Source organism: Pecten maximus, chromosome 3 (assembly GCF_902652985.1).
Source record: "Pecten maximus chromosome 3, xPecMax1.1, whole genome shotgun sequence".
In the NCBI taxonomy this organism is placed as follows: Eukaryota; Metazoa; Mollusca; class Bivalvia; order Pectinida; family Pectinidae; genus Pecten; species Pecten maximus.
The window spans coordinates 34,193,589-34,212,503 of NC_047017.1; the positions used below are offsets into that span (position 1 = coordinate 34,193,589).

At 37.7% G+C, this 18,915-nt stretch overlaps 1 protein-coding gene across 3 annotated transcripts in view; it reads right to left on the bottom strand.

The window, feature by feature from the left end:
• LOC117323972 (5'-AMP-activated protein kinase subunit beta-2-like) overlaps nucleotides 1–16,543 on the bottom strand; it is a 25,495-nt gene extending 8,952 nt beyond the window's left edge. Inside the window, exons 1-5 of one of the 3 annotated variants that reach the window (XM_033879543.1) lie at nucleotides 16,051–16,543; nucleotides 14,458–14,612; nucleotides 12,062–12,155; nucleotides 8,176–8,293; nucleotides 6,598–6,731 (exon numbers count right to left, since the gene is read on the bottom strand). In XM_033879543.1, coding sequence (XP_033735434.1) covers nucleotides 6,598–6,731; nucleotides 8,176–8,293; nucleotides 12,062–12,155; nucleotides 14,458–14,612; nucleotides 16,051–16,179 — 630 coding nt within the window. In that variant the 5' untranslated portion in view covers nucleotides 16,180–16,543. Of the gene's footprint in view, nucleotides 1–6,597; nucleotides 6,732–8,175; nucleotides 8,294–10,735; nucleotides 10,830–12,061; nucleotides 12,156–14,457; nucleotides 14,613–15,525; nucleotides 15,908–16,050 lie in introns of those variants that run through there. The other 2 variants (XM_033879542.1, XM_033879545.1) reach the window with 2 other exon arrangements.
• Nucleotides 16,544–18,915: the final 2,372 nt, after the last annotated feature.

An 18,915-nucleotide genomic window follows, 5' to 3' on the forward strand; every position in this document is an offset into this window, starting at 1 on the left:
GGCCCTGTCAAGTGAAATTTATGGACGAGAGTGGGTTCAAAATAACCACCACTAACTCTAATTATGGTCATTCTAAAAAGGGTGTTGCATGTGTTGAAATAGGCAAATTTCACTCAGGTCGTAATTTAACTTTAAACCTAGTTGTAGGTTTGAATGGTGTTATATATTACAATTTCGTGGATGGACCTTCTAACATAAACACGTACTTGAACTTCTGGAATGAAGCAAGTTTATCTCAGGACCGACTTGGTCGATCGGCTTTTTTACCGGGCGATGTAGTAGTTGTGGATATTTGTGCAATACACCATAACAACGCAGAGATAGCCCTTTCACAGTTTTTCCAAATGCAGGGTGTCGGCTATACATTCTTGCCTGTATATATATTCACCTGATCTAAATCCAGTTGAAAATTGTTTTGCGAAAATTAAATCTTTAATGACCCAAGAACGATTCCGGGAACTTGCGAGTGTGAACTTAAAACTCTCTATCATACGTGCCATAGAGGAATTTACCGACACACCGGCTGTTTCAACGTTTGAACACTGAACAGGCTCCGCCCACATACTTCGCAGTATAGATTGACAGGTAAACGAGTTACAAATTGAACCAATCAGCATCGTTGAACGTTAGTTCCGTAGGTCCTTTCGCTAAACTTCAATGCAGTTTCCTGTATATATTCATTTCGATAAATATCTGTATATTTTCGAACCGATAATGTTTTCTTGAAGGCAACGATAAAAACTTTATCTTGTACATCCGGAACATTCCGACTTTTATACTAGTATATCAATCCTCAGACCTGTGTGTCGGTCGTCTGCAATAGAGCCTGGTAAGTCAATATTTATATCTTAATACGAAATTTTGCTTAACCTCATCACATAGATTCAATAAGTTGATGATAATTTGTGAAGTTAATTGAGTTCATAATGAGAGCAAGACAGAAACACAACATGAATAAGAATGCGAGGTTTTAATGTGAATAGAGTGATACTAATTACCGACAGGTACGAGGAAATACAAAATTAAATTCGGCTCGCGCCTATGGCGCCCGCTGTATCACTAAATTAATGCCCCCCCCCCCCCCTTTCGATTGCAGATCCACAGGGGGACTTCGCCACCCTGGGACCCGCTGGGCGGCCCCCAGACCTCTCGCAAAAAGGGAAAAAAAATCAGCTCGCGCCTACGGCACTCGCATGATCACTGGATCACCCTTTCGAAAACTCCTGGATCCGCACCTGATCCCGAATTATTGGAAATGTGCTATATTCATTTTCCGCGGAGGGCTTAGACCCCCTTGAACACCCTATCAGGGCGCTGCCCTGGACCCGCTGGGCAGCCCCTCAGACCCCTCATAAAAAAAAAAAAAAAAAAGCAAAAAAAAATCGGCTCGCGCCTACGGCGCTCGCATTATTACTAAATTACTGGACCCCCCGCCCTTTCAAAAATCCTGGCCGGGCCTGGTGATTCATGTTTTGCCATAAATAATATATTCTGATTTGCGTAAATAACTTATTTTGTACTACATAAATTATCAAAATTATCATGGGATGTTGAAATGATAATTATTGGTTAATTTTGCGGAGATGGCATACGATTTGTTTAGTGCATAAAATTTAAGGTTAAAAAAATTTTGCCCCCCCACTTTTTGACGACTTCCTACGCCACTGCAGAGTAAGTCTGGTGAGGGTGTGACTTACATGAACTGTCTAGTATACTTAGAACAGGGTAAGTCTGGCCAGGGTGTGACTTACATCAGCTGTCTAGTATACCTATAACAGGGTAAGTCTGGTGACAGTGTGACTTACATGAGCTGTCTAGTATACCTATAACAGGTTAGGTCTGGCCAGGGTGTGACTTACATGAGCTGTCTAGTATACCTATAACAGAGTAAGTCTGGTGAGGGTGTGACTTATATGAGCTGTCTAGTATATTTATAACAGGGTAAGTCTGGCCAGGGTGTGACTTACATGAGCTATCTAGTATACTATAACAGAGTAAGTCTGGTGACAGTGTGACTTACATGAGCTGTCTAGTATACTATAACAGAGTAAGTCTGGTGAGGGTGTGACTTACATCAGCTGTCTAGTATACTATAACAGAGTAAGTCTGGTGAGGGTGTGACTTACATGAGCTATCTAGTATACTTATAACAGGGTAAGTCTGGTGAGGGTGTGACTTACATGAGTTGTCTAGTATACCTATAACAGGGTAAGTCTGGCCAGGGTGTGACTTACATGAGCTGTCTAGTATACCTATAACAGAGTAAGTCTGGTGAGGGTGTGACTTACATCAGCTGTCTAGTATACTATAACAGAGTAAGTCTGGTGAGGGTGTGACTTACATGAGCTATCTAGTATATTTATAACAGGGTAAGTCTGACCAGGGTGTGACTTACATGAGCTGTCTAGTATACCTATAACAGAGTAAGTCTGGTGACAGTGTGACTTACATGAGCTGTCTATTATACCTATAACAGGTTAGGTCTGGCCAGGGTGTGACTTACATGAGCTGTCTAGTATACCTATAACAGGGTAAGTCTGGCCAGGGTGTGACTTACATGAGCTGTCTAGTATACTTATAACAGGGTAAGTCTGGTGACGGTGTGACTTACATGAGCTATCTAGTATACTATAACAGAGTAAGTCTGGCCAGGGTGTGACTTACATGAGCTGTCTAGTATACCTATAACAGAGTAAGTCTGGTGACAGTGTGACTTACATGAGCTGTCTAGTATACCTATTACATGGTAAGTCTGGTGAGGGTGTGACTTACATGAACTGTCTAGTATACCTATAACAGGGTAAGTCTGGTGAGGGTGTGACTTACATGAGCTGTCTAGTATACTTATAACAGGGTAAGTCTGGTGAGGGTGTGACTTACATGAACTGTCTAGTATACCTATAACAGAGTAAGTCTGGTGAGGGTGTGACTTACATGAGCTGTCTAGTATATTTATAACAGGGTAAGTCTGGTCAGGGTGTGACTTACATCAGCTGTCTAGTATATTTATAACAGGGTAAGTCTGGTGAGGGTGTGACTTACATGAACTGTCTAGTATATTTATAACAGGGTAAGTCTGGTGAGGGTGTGACTTACATGAGCTGTCTAGTATATTTATAACAGGGTAAGTCTGGTGAGGGTGTGACTTACATGAACTGTCTAGTATATTTATAACAGGGTAAGTCTGGTGAGGGTGTGACTTACATGAGCTGTCTAGTATATTTATAACAGGGTAAGTCTGGTGACAGTGTGACTTACATGAGCTGTCTAGTATATTTATAACAGGGTAAGTCTGGTGAGGGTGTGACTTACATGAACTGTCTAGTATATTTATAACAGGGTAAGTCTGGTGAGGGTGTGACTTACATGAACTGTCTAGTATATTTATAACAGGGTAAGTCTGGTGAGGGTGTGACTTACATGAACTGTCTAGTATATTTATAACAGGGTAAGTCTGGTGAGGGTGTGACTTACATGAGCTGTCTAGTATATTTATAACAGGGTAAGTCTGGTGAGGGTGTGACTTACATGAACTGTCTAGTATACCTATAACAGGGTAAGTCTGGTCAGGGTGTGACTTACATGAGCTGTCTAGTATATTTATAACAGAGTAAGTCTGGTGACAGTGTGACTTACATGAGCTATCTAGTATACTATAACAGAGTAAGTCTGGTGAGGGTGTGACTTACATGAGCTATCTAGTAAACCTATAACAGAGTAAGTCTGGTGAGGGTGTGACTTACATCAGCTGTCTAGTATACCTATAACAGGGTAAGTCTGGTGAGGGTGTGACTTACATGAGCTGTCTAGTATACTTATAACATGGTAAGTCTGGTGACGTTGTGACTTACATGAGCTGTCTAGTATACCTATAACAGGGTAAGTCTGGTGAGGGTGTGACTTACATGAGCTGTCTAGTATACCTATAACAGGGTAAGTCTGGTGAGGGTGTGACTTACATGAGCTGTCTAGTATACCTATAACAGAGTAAGTCTGGTGAGGGTGTGACTTACATCAGCTGTCTAGTATACCTATAACAGGGTAAGTCTGGTGAGGGTGTGACTTACATGAGCTATCTAGTAAACCTATAACAGAGTAAGTCTGGTGAGGGTGTGACTTACATCAGCTGTCTAGTATACCTATAACAGGGTAAGTCTGGTGACAGTGTGACTTACATGAGCTGTCTAGTATACCTATAACAGGTTAGGTCTGGCCAGGGTGTGACTTACATCAGCTGTCTAGTATACCTATAACAGGGTAAGTCTGGTGAGGGTGTGACTTACATGAGCTGTCTAGTATACTATAACAGGGTAAGTCTGGCCAGGGTGTGACTTACATCAGCTGTCTAGTATACTTATAACAGGGTAAGTCTGGTAAGGGTGTGACTTACATGAGCTGTCTAGTATATTTATAACAGGGTAAGTCTGGTGAGGATGTGACTTACATGAGCTGTCTAGTATACCTATAACAGGGTAAGTCTGGTGAGGGTGTGACTTACATCAGCTGTCTAGTATACCTATAACAGAGTAAGTCTGGTGAGGGTGTGACTTACATGAGCTGTCTAGTATACCTATAACAGGGTAAGTCTGGTGAGGGTGTGACTTACATGAGCTGTCTAGTATACATATAACAAGGTAAGTCTGGCCAGGGTGTGACTTACATGAGCTATCTAGTATACTATAACAGAGTAAGTCTGGTGAGGTGACTTACATGAGCTGTCTAGTATACTTAGAACAAGGTAAGTCTGGCAAGGGTGTGACTTACATGAGCTGTTTCAGGGTTCATACGGATTATGTCAAACCAATTCAAGGCCTTTTCAAGGCTTCTTCAATGTCTTAATTAAATATTCAAGGCCCATTTTACCCGTCATCTAAGTCATCTTGAGGGGGAACAAGAGAACAAAAAAGCAACTTGTAACTATCCACTTGATCAAAATACAACTTGACATAGTAATTATTAACGTCTGTAGGGGAGGCAGCATAGACAAAGTTGAATCCAAGTGATCAGTGGCCAGGGTTTCACTTATCCTAATGAAACCTTAATATTCAAGGCTTTTTCAAGGCTGTAAACCAATTTTTAAGACTTTTCAAGGCCAAGAATAAAATTCAAGGCTTTTCAAGGCCCAAAGTGAAATTCAAGGCTTTCTCAATCCCAGGGCTCAGATAGAATTTTTAGAACAACTAGGCACTGTGCCTAGTAACAATAGTACAAGCACTCGGCACTATTTGAAATCCACTTGGCACCAAATAGCTAACTTGTGATTTCATCTTGTTTTAAGTTAAGACTTTTATATTGTATGTCCTTGTGTGAGTGCATACATCTTATCATGTCTTAATAATATATTTAGTTATAGAAGAAAGAAAACATCACAAAATTATCTTTTGTAAGTTTTTAATCTCATAGAACCAGTACCTATAAAAAGTGTCAACTAAGTATCTGCAAGATTGGGGCACTCTGTACAATATTAACAGTTCGTGATACTCCAACAATGTTATAGGTTTTACATGTACACAGCGCAGTTGGCAAAATCATTTCCGATAGAAAAAGGGCCGACCAGCAGCCTCTTATATTATAGTAGTAGTCAGTTCATGATATATTAAATGTCGTATTTCGTCATCTATTCTTTATGGAATTACCCTTCACCTTTCGCCCTCACTTGAGTCGTAAAGAAACTAAACAGGAATACGCTGCAACCTCAAAAAACACATACGCACTCGCCACACACAATCATGCATATCGCACGCACAGGAGGCAGTCCATCTGTTAAATGAATCAAACCAACCTAAACCAAACACTTGTGTCATTTCGATCTCTAGTTTGTCGGACTTCCTCATTACCGTCATTTAACGTTCGTCAGTGATTGTTTTGAAAAAGAAATCAACAAGCCGCTCGCTCGTTGTTGTAAAGGAAGTTGTGAAGAAACGCCCGCATGCGCACTGGTTTGTTAACAGCATCTCTTTGATGCTTTATTATCAGACGCATGCTTTAGTAAATTACAAGCGGTTGAACGAACCGGCCCGTACTAGTGAAGTCATTTGTAAACACATGTCACGGTAGCCTAAGGTATGTGTATGGTTCATCTTATCGACATATGATATTAAAATCTTTTTTTTTTAAATGTCTTTGGATTAGTAACAATTCGACACAGACTGTGTGGTCTAAACTTTTGCTCGGCACTAGGACGAGTCTGACCCAACAGTTCACTCGGCACTTGACTGTTTTGACCCGGGCAAGACGAGTGGACGAGTGGTTTATCGGAGCCCTGAATCCCCGTGCTAACCCTGCTGTTTAGCATAACACGGTAAGTCTGACGAGGGTGTGACTTACATGAGTTGTCTAGTATACTTATATTATAACAGGGTAAGTCTGGTGAGGGTGTGACTTACATGAGCTGTCTAGTATATTTATAACAAGGTAAGTCTGGTAAGGGCTGTGACCTACATCAGCTGTCTAGTATACCTATAACAGGGTAAGTCTGGCGAGGGTGTGACTTACATCAGCTGTCTAGTATAACAGGATAAGTCTGGCCAGGGTGTGACTTACATGAGCTGTCTAGTATATTTATAACAAGGTAAGTCTGGTAAGGGTGTGACTTACATGAGCCGGTGTGTCCTTGTTGAGTATCACCTGGAGCAAATGAGGAGGTAGTATTGGGGGCCCACTGTGTTTTTCTCCCGGCCGTCTTGGGGGGACTTCCTGTCCATATTCATTTTGTGGACCACTTATGTCATCTGTAGAAAACAAACATTCTGCCAATTCTTTGCTATATTTGTAGTTAACGTTGTAAGTGTTAGGTTATAAAATAAACTTTTTTAGTTTCATAATTTGATAACTGAATGATTCAGCATATTTTAAAACAAGAGGCCCATGGGCCTTTTCGGTCATCTCAGATTTGAAATATTTCAAAAAATTCAATTGACCCTTTTTGGCTCAAGGAGCAAACGTATGACCCCTGGGTCATGAAATTCACAATTTGTGTAAAGTACCTTAAGACCCTTCCATCTATGAGTATATGATTCTATCTTATTTGGGTCTTGAGAAAAAGATCTTTGAAATTTCAGTCAATTTGACCCTTTTTGGCCCTGCCCATCAGCCCCTGGGGGTCAATCGATCAGGGCCAACATGTACATACCATCAAACTGTCATCCGATACTGATAATGTCAACCAAATTAGAATGAATTCCAATACAAATCCAACAAATCATAGTCTAAAATGTGATTTCCCTATATGAACTATTGTTAAGTTTACCCCCTCCCCAGAGGCAAACGTGTGACCCCAGGGTCTCGAAATTCACATTTTTGGTAAAAAAGACCCTTCCATCTATGAAGAGTGTTTGATTCCACCATATCTGTGAGAAGAGAAGACGATTTTTGATATTGCAGCCCTTTGATCCTTTTTAGCCCCACCCATCAGCCCCTGGGGGTCAATCAGGTCTAACATGTGCATACCATCAAACTGTCATCCCATGCTGATAATATTAACCAAGTTAAAATGAATTACAATAAAAATCCAACAAATAATAGTCAAAAATGTGACTTTCCTTTATAAACTACAGTAAAATTTACCCCCTCCCCAGGGGCAAACATGAGACCCCAGGGTCATGAAATTCACAATTTCGGTAAAGCACCTTAAGATCCTTCCATTTATGAAGAGTGTTTGATTCCACCTTATCTGAGAGTAGAGAAGAAGATTTTAAATTTTTAGTCAATTTGACCCTTTTTGGCCCGGCTCCTCAGGCCCCTGGGTCAGTAGTTTTGGAGAACAAGTTGAAAATGTAAATTTACGGACGGACGGACGACGACGGACAAAAGGCGATTAGAATAGGTCGATTGAGACTTAGTCTCAGGTGACCTAAAACCCTGATCAGTTTGTTTCAATTCTACTTTTGCAAAGCAATGCTTAGATATCAGCTTACTATTAAAGAAGTTCTTAGACTGTTAACAACATCAATAGCAAGAACTATTATGATATCATAACACAGGATACGTAGCCATCAGGGGGACGTCAATGCACAGGAAAAATTACTTCAATTTTAAAAGGATTTTGCTTCCGGTGGTAAAAAATTCATCCGAGTTAAATTGTATTAGAATCTGCATCAGACAGCAAACAGTAGGAAATGTAACTATAGGCAGTGAGCTCACCCTAGGCACCCTCAGGCCCGTCCCTGTACTTACGTCGTTTGGCACTGTTGGTATTTTTACTATCCAGTGCTAATGCTTCAAACACTTCAAAGTCAGATTTTTTCACGTTGACTACATTATTCAAGGTACCAACAGTATTTTCTACAGTAGGCTGAAACACAGAGTTCATATTAGTTACACAAATGTCATATAATACCTATATCAGTTGACATCATATTTCCAGGATTTTCTATTTCAGGTAAACAATCACTCAATTATTTTATCTAACTTGATATACATATATACTGTCTACTTTATGAGTGTGGACAATGAAATCTGTAGAATTTTCAAGGAAACCCCCTAACCCATTTGTTATAAAAGAACAAGAAACAAGGATACATAATATACAATAAGGTCCTATTTAGGAGTAACAATTCTTTCGTATTATTTTTGGTTGTAACATTTTTAGGTACCCTAGCTACCACATGTGGTTATTTTAGGAACCCATGGCCAGCTATCAAAGTTGGCAGTTTTCTACATTTTTACAAATTTCATTATCTGTTTCCTATTACTTTTTTTCATGTCTTCACAAAGGATTGATGACCTTGAAAATTCAACACATTTCTTTGTCTTCACTGTTATTGTTTCTGTACCTATTACATTATATTTATGAGCCTTCCAATCTATTGGAAATCAATGAGGATTCAAAACAGTAACTTCATTGATAAAGTCTGTATATCATTTATTTTGATTTTTCAATTCTATCAAAAGATCTCTGCAATTAACAAACAAATCAAAATTGTTTCTACAAAATGACTTAACTTGAAATCATAGAAAATAATATCATCTAGATATATAACCACTCAAAAAAGACTGGCATATAATATACAAGACAACTACTATGACAAAATATCTGAGAAAAGAAGCTAAATGGTTTTTCACTAGCAGGTGCAAAATATTAATGATAACATGACACCATATTAATAAAAAAAAAATCTTTCATATAAGAAAACTAGCCAGTTTAAGCCAAATAAAAGCGGTAATAAGTTGCTTAAACGTTCTATTTACCCTCTACACAGAGAAATATCCTTCAATTTGTTATACTCAAGTAGTAGAGTGATAAAACTATATATATACATATCATTTTATAAGTTAATATGTAAATGTTTTATCTGTACACATAACATGCAACATTGATTGTTGCCAGGCACATTTTAGGACTCTATTGGATGTATGTAGGATTAGCATGGTCACTTCAATATAATTAGCATTAGCAAATTATGTATATGCTTCTGAAAAATTAAACCCATCCCATATAGATATATATGATCAAGGCACTGATAAACCCTAATTATAACATAAAGTTGAGTTGGAAACCAATTCACAGGAATACCCATAAGAAATGTCCAATAGTATACGTACTAGTAGTATATATTCCCATGTATAACTCAAGTTGTCTCCCTTCCTTATCAGATCTGCCATCTTTATGTATATAGACACACACACACACACAAACACGAAACAAAACAGATGGAGGCAGACAGTTTTCTCTATATATATTGATTGCCATGAGCTACCTGGCCAACTTCTGACCTCTAGTGACTGTATCTAAACAGATCCAGAAATACTTGGATAGGTTGAAATGGATGTGATATACCATTTTACTATGGTAAAATAGACATACATCATGTCTTGAAGCACTGACAATATAAAAAATATTTTTTTTAAGAATGCATTTACAGTTTTGTATACTGGATAGAATTGACACATGCATAGTATTGCATTCAAATGAAGCTTTCTCCCTTACAAATTCATATCAGTGTGCAACCCTCGTCTGTGCTTGAAATATAGGTACATAATTACACCACATCAGTTTGCAGCCTTATTCTGCATTAATGTAAGTATTTTAGGGAGTCTCTGATAGGTCATTTTGCATTGCTTATTGCAAGTACAGACTACAGAGGTTGTGGCAATTCTTTATTAAGTACTCTTTAGTAAAATGTTTTTATTGAGGAGATTTGACAATGTTTATTGATTGGGGTACTCATTAGTACCGTTTTTTGGTTGTTTTTTTTTTGGCAGTGGGGAATACAGAGGTTTTGGCAATGATAATTATCAAAGTACTCTTTAGTACAAAGTTTCTATACTGGTAGTAAAGGAGTTTTGACAATGTTTATTGATTGAAGTACTCATTAGTACAGGTTTTTTTTTTGGCAGTACTCATTAGGGAGTACAGAGGTTTTGGTAATGCTAACAGGAACCCTATACAGTAAAGGTTTTTTGGCAATGCCTATAGTACACAATGTCTTATATTGTGTTTGTTGATGTACTCTATAGTACAGAGGTTTAGGCAATGCTTATTGAGGTATGCTATATATAGTACATGTGTTTTTGCAATACAAGTTGGGGTACTTTAATTTTTAGTACAAAATTTTAGAGGACGCTTATTATTGGGCCATTGGGGTACTCTTTAGCACAGAGGTTTTGACAACATTACAAGTGGATGCACTTCAAATTCATGTTTCAAGGATCAGGACCAGTGACCCTCTATAAACAGTAACTTGATTAATGTGCTGTACATATAGATATACAACACAAAGGGACATAACTCTACCTCCTCCTCTCCGTGTATCCACTGCCCATCCACATGAAATTTATACTGATGCTCCCCCTCTGGCAGATCTAAAATCGTGATAAAGTTCCCATGGCTGAAACACAGTGAAAGATGTCCAAACATAAAACATGGCCACAGCAGATCTGTATATTCATCATTAGCATGCACACCAACACCAATCAAGCGTGTCACTAGCTGTGTAAGGTTATTAGTGATAATGCATGGCAAACAGCTTGTAGGATGGAGAAACCTAGGCCTCATTTCCATACACCATGGATACATTGGCAGTGAGACAGGAAATAATTTAGAGACTCAAATTTCAATTCATTACAAATGTATTTAAACACTATATAGTGAATCTGTGACATGTACATTTTAATTTGTATATCAGAGTACACTTAAATTACTAGTAAATGAGTAAACCTTTCCAGAGAAATGCCACAAAAGCCCAGTTACGTACTCTCTCTGAGCATTTAAAAAATATGTATGTTGTTTTTATAGGACATGTTCTGTAATTCTGAATATAGAAAGCACATTTTTGGATTGAAACTAGGACAATGAAATGTTACATTACAATTACTTCTGTCAAGTTTCCATTTCTTGACAGAATGCCAAAGAACTATATACAGAAGCTTTAAAATATATACAATTACATAGTGTCAGAGACTGTCCTACAAGTGATTTAAACATGGCTGGAGCGTAGTATCACATAGCTGAATCGCATGTTACTTCCTGTTTCACCGGGAGCACTTAGTAAACACATAGCTTTACAACAAACACTGGTTTCTATCTGTCAACATTGTACTGACAGCAAAACTCATGTCATAACATCATCAATTTATCAAAACATGGCAGGCAGATCACTAATACTGTGAATTCCCAAGGTATTGTCAGTAGTTCATGGTGACAGAGAAAATCAACGGGTATTAGAAGAGATTGGTACTGCATGCTATCTACAATAAAACACAGGAAACAAAACAAACGTGTCCTTTGTGTATACAGCAGGATGCCTATTCATCTAGACTGGTTGGTCAGCTTTAATATCAAACATATAGCTTTGGACATGGTCCAAATTAATATTCTAGACAAAAACATCCTCAGCAGGCTAATTAGACCAATTTCAGCAGATTCTCCTCAGGTGATAATGAGATAGAGCATATATTTTGTCCCAGATCACAGATAAGTACAGATTTGTATTAATTTCAAAATCAGTGAAAATTAAATGTAAGATTAAATATAAAGCTGTAGAATCTCTGTGATATGATTGCAGCTCCATTAGAGGAACAGGAGTCCTGCTACACACAAAGGTTCTTGAACTAGGAGTACCTCGTTAGGATTGTGCACCCACTGACCATCAACAAAAAACTTATATTGATGATCTCCTTCCTCTATATTCACAATTGCAAAAAAATCACCATGGCTGAAATAAGAATGATACATTCACAAACAAACATGTAACATGATTTCTACCTACCACAGTACTAGTATGTCGGGTGCAAAGTCACATTTAGTCACACTTTGTACAGACTATTATAAGTTCAAGTCACATGCAGTCACACTTCCGACTGACTGCCCATCAAGTCACATTTAGTTGCTCTTACTACCAGTGTTGTGGTGTCATGTCATGATCATATCTAGTCACACACTCGTACAGACTATCTAGTTCAAGTCACATGCAGTCACACTTCCTACTGACTGACTTGTAATTATATATCAATTCATAGGTAGTCACTTCCTCCTGACCATCTGGTGTCAAGTCACATGTATACTACAGCTAACTGTCTGGTGTTAAATCATACACTTTTAATCCATTTCAAACAAATCAAGAACATAACATCCCCCCCCCCCCCCCTACACACACACAGCAAGTTTGTGAAGTTTTATAATCAAATAAGAAATATTACGATATAAAATGTATATTAAAAAAAATCGACTGATAGAGCCTATTGTTTTGAGGGGTAAATGTGAATATGTGAGTTTCCATGACAACCTTAATGGGCAGATCCCGAGATTCCCTTGACAACTCATTGTCTGAGGACCACAATTTTATACTCACTGTACATGTATATGTATCACCAAGATTTGACATATTTGACAGAAGTTGGTCTGAAAACTAAGTTTTAACATGGACAAGACTTTAACAGATTAGACATTATGTCTACATCGTCTACAGTGTGTAGTAGCTGTTTAAGAAAACATGTACCCAAAGAATACAAAATTAAGATGATTTATTTTTAATTACATATAATATATTAATAATGTATGATTGAAGAACATTGTAATGTTAAAACTTTATACAATTACTGTATGTAAGGACTTACGCAGTTGACATGAACACCTTACAGAGATCTTCAACACCAATAATGATAACACTGTACATGTTATATTATTGTACGTAATATTGTAACAGGAATTAATGTGGCTAGGATGCATGTCTAACCCTCACAGACCAAACATACCGCCCAAATATAGCAAAAACAGCTGCTCAAAGTTTACCTAAGATTTTTTACTTATCAACGGTAGCCTAATTAACATGAAGGAAAAACCTTCCAATGAACAGTGTGTATGGAGATGCTTAAAAGATGATAATGTCGAAAACCACAAGTATGTAACAAAAAATATACATAGGATAAGAGAAATACATATTCTGCTTTATAAGCATGCGCATGTGCTGCAAGAATTCCTCGAATGATCTGTGCATTTAATTATAATTACTTCACATAAATTTTAACTGGGACCAAAAAACCAAATTACATGGGGAAAACATAGCATAATTCTCGCAAATATGTGATAAATTGAATTGCCATCATACAATACAATCAGAATGTATAAGTTCAGCAATATTCCTTACAGGAAATATATATTCATTCAGGATACTGTCTTGATTTCAAGTTTTTTTCCAATACAATTTCCCAAGATTTTGCAAAATAAAATGACTAACTCTATTGGGGGAAGGGGCCATATTTGTCTCAAAACACTGGGGGAAAGCCAGGGGCCAAATTTTGTCTCTAAACATTGGGGAATTCAAAGGGGCCAAACTTTGTCTCTAAACAGATATTATTATATTAAACAAATAAAGGCATATTAATCATCAGCACACTTCAATATAGCAGATTGATGTGATTAAACATGCAGTTGTAATTTATACAAATCAGTATTATATTAATCAGGAAAAAATGAGTTATCAGGGGTTACGCTGGGATTTGGGGAATACTACCCATTATGAAATAGGGGTAATGAAGACCAGGCTGCAGTGTCTTGAACTATTTTTAAACTTTAACATTTTACAACTATTTTTTTTCTATAATTCTTAAATATTTCATCAAAACTTCGGAATTTCCCCTGTTTTGGTGAATTTTCCTGATTTTTATGGAATTTTTTCTTGATGGGGAATTTTTTTAAATCTTTTTTTATTTTATTTTTTAAAACTTCTGTTTATCTATCTGCACAGCTAGCTATATATGTCAGCTATTACAAGTATGAATCTTCAGTCAGATTCAGTATACATGTACATTTACTAAATAAAATTGTATTTTTGATTATGGCAAGTGAGCAGTTTAAGCCGAGTTTCCCCTATAACATGACAAATATTTCACCAAGTATATACAAAAGGAAATCATGGGATTAAATTTCCTCCACATGTACTGGTATTTATACAGATATGTATCTATAAACCGACATTAAGCTTATATAGTTTAGAGGCCATCATGAGGCTACAGTACCTTTTGGCAAGTGGTATCTTTTGTCGCCACTGGTTGAATGAGCCTGAAATGTACACTTCCTTGCCACCTCCCTCCCATTTGAACACTGTAGGTAATAACTTCTCCTTAAGGTTTTCAGGGTCACCCTGACTTTGTGTGGTGGCAGCTCTGGCTCTCTGAAATGTTGATACACCATCTTCATTAAATTATAAATCAATGAGCAAATTTCACATAACATTATAAATCGGAATTCCTTTGTCTGTATCAGTCATGATCGCGAAGCTCGGTTCAAATTTTTTTCTGAACTAGAGCAGATCAAAGTATGAGTGGTCAGGTGGCACAGTGGTAGCGAGATTCCTTTGCATTTCCCTCCAGGCCAACAAGAGTGATTAATAGAAATGATAATTTTTTTACAATTGTTGTAAAATAGATAAAGATTACCTATATATAGCTAGTACATTACAAGACAGAATGAGAAAATCCACAGGTCCAAGGGCCTAATCGGCAAGTGCAAAATTCTTGTTATTTTTGTCCTTTCCTTAGAGTAATTTGTGATACATGTATGTTATATCAACTTTGGGGAAGTACTTTAGAACGCAAACTTGTCCGAAGGACCAGTGTTGCTGAATTTTTTTACAAAAAGAAAAACAATCCCTATTGGGCCACATGTACAATATGTATTCGTCCTGTGAAAATGTGACAAATTCAGGATCATGATCCAGACTGAGGGTAGTGGCTAGGGTTACAGCAATGACTTACATTCAACAAATTAAATATATAACTTCAGCGGTCTGATTAAGATCCAGAAAAATGCATTTCTGTATATGACATCTTTTCAGGAATTACAAGTTGGCGAATGCTATCTACATGATGACAACTGGTTATGATAGCTGAAGGTCAAGAATTTGTGGACAAGAAATATAAAATACACCTTTTTAATGGAAAGATACTTAAGTTCCTTCAACAAAAATTATTGTTATCATATGATGACTCTTCAAATATTTTTGATACTATGTTAGATGTTTGTTTACAACATAAACTGCAATACATATGAAGGTCAGTAGTTTTAAACTTTAAATAACCCCTTACCACTCCATCATTATACAGACTTTCATTCACTTCCACTTCAAAAGCTCTGGCATTATGCAAATCTTGTAGAAACTGTTCAATTTCTCCATGCATAAACATGGTTACGTTATGATCAATGAATTAAAATGAAGTATATTGTAAACAAAAGTAATCCCTTTTCCCTGTTCGTCTCGAATATCGGAAGTGTGAACAGATTTTGTCAGTGACCTCGTGTCAATATAATATCGCCCAAACAGCAGCACTGGCAACAGATAGGCTACAACAGAATACGCAGGCTGTGTTGACAATCGCCTATATCCACATTGACAAATAAATTGATAAAAACAAACGTTGAAACTAAAAGGACGGTAGAAATAAACAAAGGAACTTCGAAATCTGTACACGCATGCATGTAAACAACTGCTGAATATTCAGATCCTGTGACCTTGACCTTTAAACCAGTCACGAAAATACATAACTGAGGAGCATAACGATTCTGAACATAAATTAAAAGCTATAACTCTCTACCAGCCACTCAATACCTACCCGAAAGTTTGGTGGAAGGACATCTGGAGGGTCGAACGATCCGGAATCGTTCAGATACCGACCAGCTGTTAAAGATGGCCCCATATCATCTCCAGACGCATGGCGACCCTTTGGAGTCGTATTTCCCATATCTTCAGAGAATTTATAAAGGGATCGACTGGTGCAGTTCAAACAGTAAGATGTCAAGTAGAAGTATTCAGCGAACTAAAATAAGTAGCTATGAGGAAGAAAATAATCGGTCAATAGATGTAGGCAAATGACGTTTCGATTTCGCCAGCTCGTCAGGTTCATCTAAACAGCATGTGCGCGGACTACACCTCGAAACAAGCCGACATCAATCAAAAGAAAAATACAATTATCCCCTACTTGAAAAGTATAATGTTTTAAACTAAACTATGTCATTCTGCCTCTGACTTCCATTCCGGTCAAACATATATCAATTAGTGATTCGCGAGGTGAACGAAACGGTCTGCAAAGGTAAACAAACATGGAGGACACTGAACCTCATTTGCGCATGTCAGATTGAATCCTGGGATTCGGCAAAACTAAATTTCGTTCCATAAGTCGTGACGGAATTTCGGATTAGAAATTAGTAAATATTTTCTCTCGGTACAACTACGACAGGAAATTCAAATCTATATCTTCGGATCACAAACACATAGTGTATATGACACATTGTGCTAATAAATAGATATAAAACAAAGTAACACAAGTGACGAAGGAAGACACTTCACTTTGAAAAATGTCTAATAAACTATTTCTAATCAAACGAATATTCAAAGATTCAAGAAAAAATGGTGCGTATTCTCGTTATTAATAAATAAATGAATAAATAATAGATACATGAATATTACATTATATACTCCAGCGGGGAATCTGTGGCGTACAAGGATTATTTGCCTGCAATGTTGTATTTCATTTCGACTTTGGTGCCGATATATGTTTCAATATTCAAATAAAGGAAGCGGTTATATATTGAAGATTTCTTATCTAGGAAGACGTCGCTAAATAAAGGTAATACTCCGGTAACCGTTTGAGACACCCAGACCACACACTTTCAAACATCGGTATACGTGTTTTCCTTTTGACCCAAGATATGCTATCAAGATATTTAACGTCAAACAGGATCGACTCGGCTTTTCTTTCTTGGCAATTTAAGGTTCTCGTTAACATGGATGTTAAGCGGCGTGCTTGTGGTTCCCACCCCCATTCTCAGAGCCGACACGCCTCCGCTAGTGGTTCCCACCCCCATTCTCAGAGCCGACACGCCTCCGCTAGTGGTTCCCACCCCCATTCTCAGAGCCGACACATAAGTGCTAGTGGTTCCCGACCCCGTTATCAGAGCCGACACAAATGCACTATTGGTTCTCGACCCCCGTTTTCAGAGCCGACACACCTGTGATAGTGGTTCTCAGACTCCTAGCTGTGGCCAGAGTCGACATGTCAATAGGCTATACCTGCGAACCCCGTTGTCAATATCGATACCTGGTTTTCCGACTCCCCTTGTCAAAATCGATACCCACGTATTGGTTCCCCGACTCCCAACGTCAGAGTCGATATATACCCACGTGCAGACGGTTTCCGACCCCCTTTGCCAGAATCGATATATATATATATACAGCATTAACTTAATCTAAAGTTCACATTGCATTTCTCAGCGACACCCATGTCACATTTATTGAGCTCTGTCATATATAACATTAATGAGTCACTTTCACATTACATTACATCTTATAATGTAGACACATGTGCTGATAGTTCCCTGACTCCCCTTGTCAGAGTCAATATCCACGTGCTAGTGGTACCCCGACCCGCCTAACTTCTATAAGTGCACCACGACATATTTATAGTCGATCTCTGACCATAGCAACCACCGATAAGACAGAGTTTCTCCTCGAGTCAGTCAGACCTCCTGGGTAGTATGTATACGGACCGACAGCTTCCAGTCACATCTCATATCTCTTAGTCCTACTTCTCTCTATCAGGAAGACAAGGCCCGTCCAATCAATAGACATTGTCCATCATATCACATCATACAAGGGAAGATCGACAAACATCACACATGCTTATCATCCTGTATCTGATTATCTGCCAATATGTAAGGAACGAATGAGACTTGACCCAATGATCCTCACACAAACTATTTAACAATAATTCCAACGAAGCATTAACCCTCCACACGTCCGTCCTTGTACTATCGTTCACCCTCTATAACGTAATGCACGCGCACACTGGACTTAAATTTTGACCTTTGACGTTGACACCATGCATGGAATACAAATTTCCTTAGTTCAATCAAACTGGTGTCGGGTGTTGAAATAGCATCATGGAAACATCTGTGTGGTTACCCGTCTCTTTGTATCTATGTTATAAAACGTGATGTGAGAGTACTTTATAAACGTTATGTGAGAGTACTTTATAAACGTAATGTGAGAGTACTTTATAAACGTAATGTGAGAGTACTTTATAAACGTAATGTGAGAGTACTTTATAAACGTTATGTGAGAGTACTTTATAAACGTAATGTGAGAGTACTTTATAAACGTTATGTGAGAGTACTTTATAAACGTAATGTGAGAGTACTTTATAAACGTTATGTGCCAGAGCTCAATAAATGTAATGTGAGAGTACTTTATAAACGTGATGTGAGAGTACTTCATAAACGTGATGTGAGAGTACTTTATAAACGTAATGTGTCAGAGCTCAATAAATGTAACGGGAGAGTCACTGAGAAATGCAATGTGAGTTTTTGATAAAGACTATGTAAATTTTAGATAAAAACTGTGGGTTTTAGACAAAAAGCATGAGAGTTTAAGATAAAGACAATATGAGTTTTAGATAAAGACCATGTGAGTTTTAGATAAA